Source organism: Ranitomeya imitator, chromosome 10 (genome assembly GCF_032444005.1).
Source record: "Ranitomeya imitator isolate aRanImi1 chromosome 10, aRanImi1.pri, whole genome shotgun sequence".
NCBI lineage: Eukaryota > Metazoa > Chordata > Amphibia > Anura > Dendrobatidae > Ranitomeya > Ranitomeya imitator.
Window position 1 is genome coordinate 142,347,463 of NC_091291.1, and position 12,404 is coordinate 142,359,866.

The window sequence follows — 12,404 nt, forward strand, 5'->3', positions numbered from 1 at the left end:
AAATGTTATCTAAAATACTGCTATTGTAAGTCTCTGCCCAGAAAATCCGCTGTGTCCCACCCATGTGGACGGATCCTGACGGACGGGTGTGGCAAACAGGCGGTGCAGGGAGTAGCCCTTATTTAGAGACCCCCAGTGGCACAGTAAGAAGCAGTGGCGTAACTTGAAACTCATGGGTGGGCCCCAATGCGAAAGCTCCAATGGGGCCCCCAAATAGTTTAAATCTTTAATAGCAATAGTCTTTTTCTATAGGCCAAAGGGACCTTTAGGGCCCCCTAGGCTCCAAGGCCCGGGTGCGATTGCAACCCCTGCACCTGTTGTAGTTACACCCCTGGTAAGAAGGCCCGAGCTGCCAGTCACTTTGGGGGCAGCCTGGCTTTGGTGGGCCGGTGGGCATTTCTCATGGTCGCTGTATAAAGAGCGCTTGGGACGCCGTGATCGCCGGGCGACTGTTCCATCTTCACTAGACACTGCCACAAAGAAATTGCCAATGTCTTTGAGAAAAGTCTCTTTAATTTTGTTTCCTTCCCCAGATAATCCCACCCAGCAAGAGAAATGTACCGTGCAATAATCTGTGAGTAACGCATCCCCCTGACAGCCCCTTTCACCCCGCGCCCACCACTTCCCATCCACAATATCCAGACCCTTCTTCATCCAGTTTATGAAGACCTCTCATTTTCTGAGGATTGGTGCAGTCTCTGCGTCTTCTCTGTTGTTCATTTTGCCTTTTTGGGGGGTAATGAGGATATTTAAAGGGAGACGTTATTTTAGAAAGGACTTGGCGTGAAAGTGGTTGTTGGGAAGTGAGAACAAAGGACAGAGCTGCCTCTATTCAGGAGACGCTGGCACAAGCCACTGAGCAGCACTACAAGACGTGCCCAGCGTGGAGAAGACATGCAAATCACTGCTGGGGCACCCAGCTTCACCAAGATGAAGCCAGAGCGAGCGGGCGACCTGCGGGCCCTCGGCTGCCCATCTCTCCTTCACCTGCTGTGGCTGCTGGCCGTCCATACAGGTGAGGCTGGGGGGCTGCGGGGGTGTAAGCTCTTCTGTCCAGGCTCTCCCCTGCTATAGTGGATATTAATGATGTCACTTTTTCTGTGTACCCCTCATACATACATACCAGGCGTGGGGGGTTCACATGCAGCGGTTTTGCTTGGCGGCATTTATCTTCATGCATCTATGGGAAACTGCTTTACTTTTTGCACATATTTTGATAACTTTCCTACACATCTGATCGCTTGCTACAGTGTATCAGTGCAGGTGACAGGTGCTGCAGCTGGCTCATATACCAAATGTATCCCCAGCCCCCACTACCCCGTGTGCGCCATAGCAAGGTGGTCTCCTGACAGCGAGAAGCTGCTCATCCCATATGCACTTTATTACAATCAGAGACTGTTAGTGATTAACCCTCAGTGCACCCAGTGATCCCCCCAATGATGGCACTGTGGATATCACTGTTATTATGGGGGCACTGTGGATATCACTGTTATTATGGGGCACTGTGGATATCACCGTTATTATGGGGACACTGTGGGTATCACTGTTATTATGGGGGCACTGTGGATATCACTGTTATTATGGGGACACTGTGGATATCACTGTTATTATGGGGACACTGTGGATATCACTGTTATTATGGGGACACTGTGGATATCACTGTTATTATGGGGACACTGTGGATATCGCTGTTATTATGGGGGGCACTGTGGGTATCACCGTTATTATGGGGACACTGTGGATATCACTGTTATTATGGGGCACTGTGGATATCACTGTTATTATGGGGGCACTGTGGATATCACTGTTATTATGGGGGCACTGTGGGTATCACTGTTATTATGGGGACAGTGTGGATATCACTGTTATTATGGGGCACTGTGGATATCACTGTTATTATGGGGGCACTGTGGATATCACTGTTATTATGGGGGCACTGTGGGTATCACTGTTATTATGGGGACACTGTGGATATCACTGTTATTATGGGGACACTGTGGGTATCACTGTTATTATGGGGCACTGTGGGTATCACCGTTATTATGGGGACACTGTGGATATCACTGTTATTATGGGGACACTATGGATATCACCGTTATTATGGGGACACTATGGATATCACCGTTATTATGGGGACACTGTGGATATCACCGTTATTATGGGACACTGTAGATATCACCGTTATTATGGGGCACTGTGGATATCACTGTTATTATGGGGTAATGTGGATATCACTGTTATTATGGGGGCACTGTGGATATCACTGTTATTATGGGGGCACTGTGGATATCACTGTTATTATGGGGACACTGTAGATATCACCGTTATTATGGGACACTGTAGATATCACTGTTATTATGGGGTAATGTGGATATCACTGTTATTATGGGGGCACTGTGGATATCGCTGTTATTATGGGGGCACTGTGGATATCACTGTTATTATGGGGCACTGTGGATATCACCGTTATTATGGGGACACTGTGGATATCACCGTTATTATGGGACACTGTGGATATCACTGTTATTATGGGGCACTGTGGATATCACTGTTATTATGGGGGCACTGTGGATATCACTGTTATTATGGGGCACTGTGGATATCACCGTTATTATGGGGGCACTGTGGATATCACTGTTATTATGGGGACACTGTGGATATCACTGTTATTATGGGGACACTGTGGATATCACTGTTATTATGGGGACACTGTGGATATCACTGTTATTATGGGGACACTGTGGATATCACTGTTATTATGGGGACACTGTGGATATCTCCGTTATTATGGGGCACTGTGGATATCACCGTTATTATGGGGACACTGTGGATATCACTGTTATTATGGGGCACTGTGGGTATCACTGTTATTATGGGGACACTGTGGATATCACTGTTATTATGGGGACACTGTGGATATCACTGTTATTATGGGGACACTGTGGATATCACTGTTATTATGGGGACACTGTGGGTATCACCGTTATTATGGGGCACTGTGGGTATCACCGTTATTATGGGGACACTGTGGATATCACCGTTATTATGGGGACACTGTGGATATCACCGTTATTATGGGGACACTATGGATATCACCGTTATTATGGGGACACTGTGGATATCACCGTTATTATGGGGCACTGTGGATATCACTGTTATTATGGGGGCACTGTGGATATCGCTGTTATTATGGGGGCACTGTGGATATCGCTGTTATTATGGGGCACTGTGGATATCACTGTTATTATGGGGGCATTGTGGATATCACTGTTATTATGGGGACACTGTGGATATCACCGTTATTATGGGACACTGTAGATATCACTGTTATTATGGGGCACTGTGGATATCACTGTTATTATGGGGGCACTGTGGATATCACTGTTATTATGGGGCACTGTGGATATCACCGTTATTATGGGGGCACTGTGGATATCACTGTTATTATGGGGACACTGTGGATATCACTGTTATTATGGGGACACTGTGGATATCACTGTTATTATGGGGGCACCAGAGGCGTAGCTAGAGCTTTTGCCGCCCGGGGCTGTTCCCGAGTTTGGCGCCCCCCCCCCCCCCCCGGCTCAATACACACAAAGGTTACCAAAAACGGTTTTCCTGTTTTGTAGAACTTAAACTGGGCCTAATGGTGTCACCCCCACATGCCACACCTGTGACTTAATACCACCACACCATGACCAGGCCACATAGTGACCGAATAATACTACATACAAGGGACAAATACCACCGCACCATTTCCAGACCACATATTACCACCACATAGTGACTGAATACTACAATACTGATCAGTAATAAAAAAAAAAAAACACAATACTATCACCATAAGTGCCAGTATTCACAGGAGATCTGTACTTAGAATGCAGTGTCTGTGTAGAGGTAATACAGAGATCACTGGTGACATTATACACAGGACCTCTATATAGTATACAGTGTATAGTGTCAGTGTATAGGTAACACTGACTCACCAGTGACGTCTCTAGGTGAAGTCCTTCATCTTTCATCCAGCACAGACCGCCATCATTCCTTCCAGCCAGGACTCGTTTCTGCAGGAAATAACACAGTTATCTCGAGCTCCGCTTGCAGAACACATTACTTAATTTTTCACAACTTCTACATTACACCACATGAAGAAAAAAAGGTGATATAGTGTCACTCTGCACAGTAACAGGACCGCCCCCCCATTTAAAACAGTACACTCAAAAAATAAAATAAATACATCACTGCAGTAATAATATCCCTTAATTAGCCCCTATGGTAATAATATTGCCCACCCTGGCCCCGTTTCTCATTCCTGGCTCCAGCCATATGTTCTCGCATCCTGCCCTCATGAGTATCCATTCTACCCCATATGATCTCCCCATCCTGCCCCACCAGCCTCCATCGTATCCGTCCTGCCCCATGATCCAATCCTGCCCCGTGTCTCCAATCATGCCCCGTATCTACATTCTGCCCATGCCTCAAGTCCTGCCCCCAGTGTGTCCAGCATATTACCCCCATGTTGTCCAGCAATCTGCCCCAGTGTGTCCAGCATATTACCCCCAGTGTGTCCAGCAATCTGCCCCAGTATGTCCAGCACTGCCCCCAGTGTGTCCAGCAATCTGCCCCAGTGTCCAGCCTTTCCCCAGTGTGTCCAGCAGTCTGCCCCAGTGTGTCCAGCATATTACCCCCAGTGTCCAGCATTGCCCCAGTGTGTCCAGCATATTACCCCCAGTGTGTCCAGCAATCTGCCCCAGTGTCCAGCATTGCCCCAGTGTGTCCAGAAGTCTGCCCCAGGGTCTCCAGCATTGCCTCAATGTGTCCAGAAATCTGCCCCAGGGTCTCCAGTATTGCCCCAGTGTGTCCAGCAATCTGCCCCATGGTCTCCTGTATTGCCCCAGTGTGTCCAGCATTCTGCCCCATGGTCTCCAGTATTGCCCCGGTGTATCCAGCAATCTGCCCCATGGTCTCCTGTATTGCCCCAGTGTGTCCAGCATTCTGCCCCATGGTCTCCAGTATTGCCCCGGTGTGTCCAGCAATCTGCCCCATGGTCTCCAGTATTGCCCCAGTATGTCCAGAAGTCTGCCCAGGGTCTCCAGCATTGCCTCAATGTGTCCTGAAATCTGCCCCATGGTCTCCAGTATTCAGTGTGTCCAGCAATCTGCCCCATAGTCTCCTGTATTGCCCCAGTGTGTCCAGCATTCTGCCCCATGGTCTCCAGTATTTCCCCAGTGTGTCCAGCATTCTGCCCCATGGTCTCCAGTATTGCCCCAGTGTGTCCAGCAATCTGCCCCATGGTCTCCAGTATTGCCCCAGTGTGTCCAGCAATCTGCCCCATGGTCTCCTGTATTGCCCCAGTGTGTCCAGCATTCTGCCACATGGTCTCCTGTATTGCCCCAGTGTGTCCAGCAATCTGCCCCATGGTCTCCTGTATTGCCCCAGTGTGTCCAGCATTCTGCCACATGGTCTCCTGTATTGCCCCAGTGTGTCCAGCATTCTGCCCCATGGTCTCCAGTATTGCCCCAGTGTGTCCAGCAATCTGCCCCATGGTCTCCTGTATTGCCCCAGTGTGTCCAGCATTCTGCCACATGGTCTCCTGTATTGCCCCAGTGTGTCCAGCAATCTGCCCCATGGTCTCCAGTATTGCCCCAGTGTGTCCAGCAATCTGCCCCATAGTCTCCTGTATTGCCCCAGTGTGTCCAGCAATCTGCCCCATGGTCTCATGTATTGCCCCAGTGTGTCCAGCAATCTGCCCCATGGTCTCATGTATTGCCCCAGTGTGTCCAGCATTCTGCCCCATGGTCTCCAGCATTGCCCCAGCCCCAGACAGTGAGACATAAAGAAAAAAAAAAAAAAGTAAAATCCTCACCTCTCCCGTTCCTAGCGCAGGTCCGGTGCAGTCAGCGTCTCTCCGGCTCTGCGACGCTCAGGACAGAGAGGCAGAGCGGCGCGCACAGTAGTGACGTCATCGCGCCCTCTGCTCTGAGACGTCGCAGAGTCAGAGGAGGCTGCAGCTGCCGGCGCCGCAGGAACCAGGAGAGGTGAGTATAGAGCGGGGGGCGGGGTCCGGTGGTGGGGGGAGCTGGCCCTGGTCGTGGCGGCGGATGGCGCCGCCCGAAGATTTAAAGGGGCGTCTTTTTTTTTTTTTTTTTTTTTCTTCTGCAGCGCCGGCCGCCCCCCGCATTGTGCCGCCCGGGGCGGACCGCCCCCCCCGCACCCCCCTTCCTACGCCACTGGGGGGCACTGTGGATATCACTGTTATTATGGGGACACTGTGGATATCACTGTTATTATGGGGACACTGTGGATATCACTGTTATTATGGGGACACTGTGGATATCACTGTTATTATGGGGACACTGTGGATATCACTGTTATTATGGGGGCACTGTGGATATCACTGTTATTATGGGGACACTGTGGATATCACTGTTATTATGGGGCACTGTGGGTATCACTGTTATTATGGGACACTGTGGATATCACTGTTATTATGGGGGCACTGTGGATATCACTGTTATTATGGGGCACTGTAGATATCACTGTTAGGCCGGCGTCACACTAGCGAGTTTTACGGACGTATGAGCGCAGAAAATACGCATTGCACACGGCCCAATGATTCTCTATGGGGCAGCTCCTATCTGCCGTATATTACGCATTCGTAATATACGGTATGTTACGGGCATAGAAAATCGCAGCATGCTGCGTTTGTCAGCGTATTGCGCAAAAAATCCGCCAATGAAAGTCTATGGGGCGAGAAAATTATGGATTACACACGGACCAGCAGTGTGACTTGCGAGAAATACTCAGCGGTGTTCTATAGAAAAGCCGGCAATTCTGCGCGGTGTACAGTAAAATCACACTGACAGAATAGAATAGCTAGAATAAATGTGTACACATAGTATAGGTGTATATATATATATATATATATATATATATATATATATATATAATTCAGCGCTAGACGGCAGAAAAGCCGGTAATTTAACCCCTTTACCCCCAAGGGTGGTTTGCACGTTAATGACCGGGCCAATTTTTACAATTCTGACCACTGTCCCTTTATGAGGTTATAACTCTGGAACGCTTCAACGGATCCCAGTGAATCTGACATTGTTTTCTCGTGACATATTGTACTTCATGACAATGGTAAAAATTCTTTGATAGTACCTGCGTTTATTTGTGAAAAAAACGGAAATTTGGCGAAAATTATGAAAATTTCGCAATTTTCCAACTTTGAATTTTTATGCAATTAAATCACAGATATATGTCACACAAAATACTTAATAAGTAACATTTCCCACATGTCTACTTTACATCAGCACAATTTTGGAACCAAAATTTTTTTTTCTTAGGGAGTTATAAGGGTGAAAATTTGACCAGCAATTTCTCATTTCTACAACACCATTTTTTTTTAGGGACCACATCTCATTTGAAGTCATTTTGAGGGGTCTATATGATAGAAAATACCCAAGTGTGACACCATTCTAAAAACTACACCCCTCAAGGTGCTTAAAACCACATTCAAGAAGTTTATTAACCCTTCTGGTGCTTCACAGGAATTTTTTGAATGTTTAAATAAAAATGAACATTTAACTTTTTTTCACAAAAAATTTAATTCAGCTCCAATTTGTTTTATTTTACCAAGGGTAACAGGAGAAAATGGACTGCAATCATTGTTGTACAATTTGTCCTGAGTACGCCAATACCCCACATGTGGGGGTAAACCACTGTTTGGGCGCATGGCACAGCTCGGAAGCGAAGGAGCGCCATTTGACTTTTCAATGCAAAATTGACAGGAATTGAGATGGGACACCATGTTTCGTTTGGAGAGCCCCTGATGTGCCTAAACATTGAAACCCCCCACAAGTGACACCATTTTGGAAAGTAGACCCCCTAAGGAACTTATATAGAGGTGTGGTGAGCTCTTTCACCCACCAAGTGCTTCACAGAAGTTTATAATGTAGAACCGTAAAAATAAAAAATCATATTTTTTCACACAAATTATCTTTTCGCCCCCAATTTTTTATTTTTCCAAGGGTAAGAGAAGAAATTGGACCCCAATAGTTGTTGTACAATTTGTCCTGAGTAAGCTGATATCCCATATGTGGGGGTAAACCACTGTTTGGGCGGATGGGAGAGCTCGGAAGGGAAGGAGCGCCGTTTGACTTTTCAATGCAAAATTGACAGGAATTGAGATGGGATGCCATGTTGCGTTTGGAAAGCCACTGATGTGCCTAAACATTGAAACCCCCCACAAGTGACACCATTTTGGAAAGTAGACCCCCTAAGGAACTTATCTAGAGGTGTGGTGAGCACTTTGACCCACCCAGTGCTTCACAGAAGTTTATAATGCAGAACCGTAAAAATAAAAAAATCATATTTTTTCACAAAAATTATCTTTTCGCCCCCAATTTTTTATTTTTCCAAGGGTAAGAGAAGAAATTGGACCCCAATAGTTGTTGTACAATTTGTCCTGAGTGCGCTGATACCCCATATGTGGGGGTAAACCACTGTTTGGGCGGATGGGAGAGCTCGGAAAGGAAGGAGCGCCGTTTGACTTTTCAATGCAAAATTAACAGGAATTGAGATGAGACGCCATGTTGCGTTTGCAGAGCCCCTAATGTACCTAAATAGTAGAAACCACTCACAAGTGACACCATTTTGGAAAGTAGACCCCCTAAGGAACTTATCTAGATGTGTGGTGAGCGCTTTGACCCACCAAGGGCTTCACAGAGGTTTATAATGGAGAGCCGTAAAAATAAAACAAAAATTTTTTCCCACAAAAATTATTTTTTAGCCCCCAGTTTTGTATTTTCCCGAGGGTAACAGGAGAAATTGGACCCAAAAATGTGTTGTCCAATTTGTCCTGAGTGCGCTGATACCCCATATGTGGGGGGAAACCACTGTTTGGGCGCATGGGAGGGCTCGGAAGGGAAGGAGTGCCATTTGAATGCAGACTTAGATGGAATGGTCTGCAGGCGTCACATTGCGTTTGCAGAGCCCCTAATGTACCTAAACAGTAGAAACCCCCCACAAGTGACACCATTTTGGAAAGTAGACCCCCTAAGGAACTTATCTAGATGTGTGGTGAGCGCTTTGACCCACCAAGGGCTTCACAGAGGTTTATAATGGAGAGCCGTAAAAATAAAACAAAATTTTTTTCCCACAAAAATTATTTTTTAGCCCCCAGTTTTGTATTTTCCCGAGGGTAACAGGAGAAATTGGACCCAAAAATGTGTTGTCCAATTTGTCCTGAGTGCGCTGATACCCCATATGTGGGGGGAAACCACTGTTTGGGCGCATGGGAGGGCTCGGAAGGGAAGGAGTGCCATTTGAATGCAGACTTAGATGGAATGGTCTGCAGGCGTCACATTGCGTTTGCAGAGCCCCTAATGTACCTAAACAGTAGAAACCCCCCACAAGTGACCCCATATTGGAAACTAGACCCCCCCGGGAACTTATCTAGATGTGTTGTGAGAACTTTGAACCCCAAGTGTTTCACTACAGTTTATAACGCAGAGCCGTAAAAATAAAAAATCTTTTTTTTCCCACAAAAATTATTTTTTAGCCCCCAGTTTTGTATTTTCCCAAGGGTAACAGGAGAAATTGGACCCCAACAGTTGTTGTCCTATTTGTCCTGAGTACGCTGATACCCCATATGTTGGGGTAAACCCCTGTTTGGGCACACGGGTGAGCTCGGAAGGAAAGAAGCACTGTTTTACTTTTTCAACGCAGAATTGGCTGGAATTGAGATCGGACGCCATGTCGCTTTTGGAGAGCCCCTGATGTGCCTAAACAGTGGAAACCCCCCAATTATAACTGAAACCCTAATCCAAACACTCCCCTAACCCTAATTCCAACGGTAACCCTAACCACACCTCTAACCCTGACACACCCCTAACCCTAATCCCAACCCTATTCCCAACTGTAAATGTAATCTAAACCCTAACTGTAACTTTAGCCCCAACCCTAACTGTAGCCCTAACCCTAGCCCTAACCCTAGCCCTAACCCTAGCCCCAGCCCTAGCCCTAACCCTAGCCCTAACCCTAGCCCTAACCCTAGCCCTAACCCTAGCCCTAACCCTAGCCCTAACCCTAGCCCTAACCCTAACCCTAGCCCTAACCCTAACCCTAGCCCTAGCCCTAACCCTAGCCCTAACCCTAGCCCTAACCCTAACACTAGCCCTAACCCTAGCCCTAACCCTAGCCCTAACCCTAGCCCTAATGGGAAAATGGAAATAAATACATTTTTTTATTTTTCCCTAACTAAGGGGGTGATGAAGGGGGGTTTGATTTACTTTTATAGCGGGTTTTTTAGCGGATTTTTATGATTGGCAGCCGTCACACACTGAAAGACGCTTTTTATTGCAAAAAATATTTTTTGCGTTACCACATTTTGAGAGCTATAATTTTTCCATATTTTGGTCCACACAGTCATGTGAGGTCTTGTTTTTTACGCGACGAGTTGACGTTTTTATTGGTAACATTTTCGGGCACGTGACATTTTTTGATCGCTTTTTATTCCGATTTTTGTGAGACAGAATGACCAAAAACCAGCTATTCATGAATTTCTTTTGGGGGAGGCGTTTATACCGTTCCGCGTTTGGTAAAATTGATAAAGCAGTTTTATTCTTCGGGTCAGTATGATTACAGCGACATCTCATTTATATCATTTTTTTATGTTTTGGCGCTTTTATACGATAAAAACTATTTTATAGAAAAAATAATTATTTTGGCATCGCTTTATTCTCAGGACTATAACTTTTTCATTTTTTTGCTGATGATGCTGTATGGTGGCTCGTTTTTTGCGGGACAAGATGACGCTTTCAGCGGTACCATGGTTGTTTATATCTGTCTTTTTGATCACGTGTTATTCCACTTTTTGTTCGGCGGTATGATAATAAAGCGTCGTTTTTTGCCTCGTTTTTTTTTTTTTTTTCTTACGGTGTTTACTGAAGGGGTTAACTAGTGTGCCAGTTTTATAGGGCGAGTCGATACGGACGCGGCGATACTAAATATGTGTACTTTTATTGTTTTTTTTTTTATTTAGATGAAGAAATGTATTTATGGGAATATTTTTTTTTTTTTTTCATTATTTAGGAATATTTTTTTTTAATTTTTTTTACACATTTGGAAAAATTTTTTTTTACTTTTTTACTTTGTCCCAGGGGGGGACATCACAGATCAGTGATCTGACAGTTTGCACAGCACTCTGTCAGATCACTGATCTGACATGCAGCGCTGCAGCCTTCACAGTGCCTGCTCTGAGCAGGCTCTGTGAAGCCACCTCCCTCCCTGCAGGACCCGGATCCGCGGCCATCTTGGATCCGGGACCTGGAGCAGGGAGGGAGGGCGGCAAGACCCTCGCAGCAACGCGATTACATCGCGTTGCTGCGGGGGTCTCAGGGAAGCCCGCAGGGAGCCCCCCTCCCTGCGCGGTGCTTCCCTGCACCGCCGGCACATCGCGATCATCTTTGATCGCGGTGTGCCGGGGGTTAATGTGCCGGGGGCGGTCCGTGACCGCTCCTGGCACATAGTGCCGGATGTCAGCTGCGATAGGCAGCTGACACCCGGCCGCGATCGGCGCCGCTCCCCCCGTGAGCGCTGCCGATCGCATATGACGTACTATTGCGTCCTTGGGAAGTAGGGCCCACCCCCCATGGACGCAATAGTACGTCTGATGGCAGAAAGGGGTTAATTGTCGGCTTTTCCTATCTCCTTCACAAACCCGACAGGATATGAAACATGGTTTACATACAGTAAACCATCTCATATCCCTTCTTTTATTACATATTCCTCTTTAATGTAACAAGTGTCTCTGTGTAAAATTTGGGGTCTCTAGCTATTAAAGGGTTAAATCCCAGAAAAAAATGGCGTGGGCTCCCGCGCAATTTTCTCCGCCAGAGTGGGAAAGCCAGTGACTGAGGGCAGATATTAATAGCCTGGAGAGGGTCCATGGTTATTGGCCCCCCCCTGGCTAAAAACATCTGCCCCCAGCCACCCCAGAAAAGGCACATCTGGAAGATGCGCCTATTCTGGCACTTGGCCACTCTCTTCCCACTCCCCTGTAGCGGTGGGATATGGGGTAATGAAGGGTTAATGGTTAATGTCACCTTGCTATTGTATAGTACGAAATGGTTAATAGAACACACACACATTATTAAAAAGTATTTTAATGAAATAAAGACACAGGGTGTTTTAATATTTTATTATACTCTTAATCCACCCGAAAGACCCTTGTCACCTGAAACAAAGTTAAAAAAAACAAACAACAATATTCCATACCTTCCGACGTTACAGTCTTGTCCCACGCTGTAAATCCATCTGAAGGGGTTAAATCATTTTACACCCAGGAGCTCTGCTAATGCAGCTGTGCTCCTGACTGTAAAACTTGGTGAATGAATGGA

At 46.5% G+C, this 12,404-nt stretch overlaps 1 protein-coding gene across 1 annotated transcript in view; it reads left to right on the top strand.

Moving 5' to 3' along the window:
* The first annotated feature begins 613 nt into the window (after positions 1-613).
* HEPACAM (hepatic and glial cell adhesion molecule) overlaps positions 614-12,404 on the top strand; it is a 45,544-nt gene continuing 33,753 nt past the window's right edge. The window contains exon 1 of the mRNA XM_069742818.1: positions 614-1,015. Within this exon, the coding sequence (XP_069598919.1) occupies positions 895-1,015 (121 nt within the window). The 5' untranslated portion in view covers positions 614-894. The remainder of the gene's footprint in view (positions 1,016-12,404) is intronic.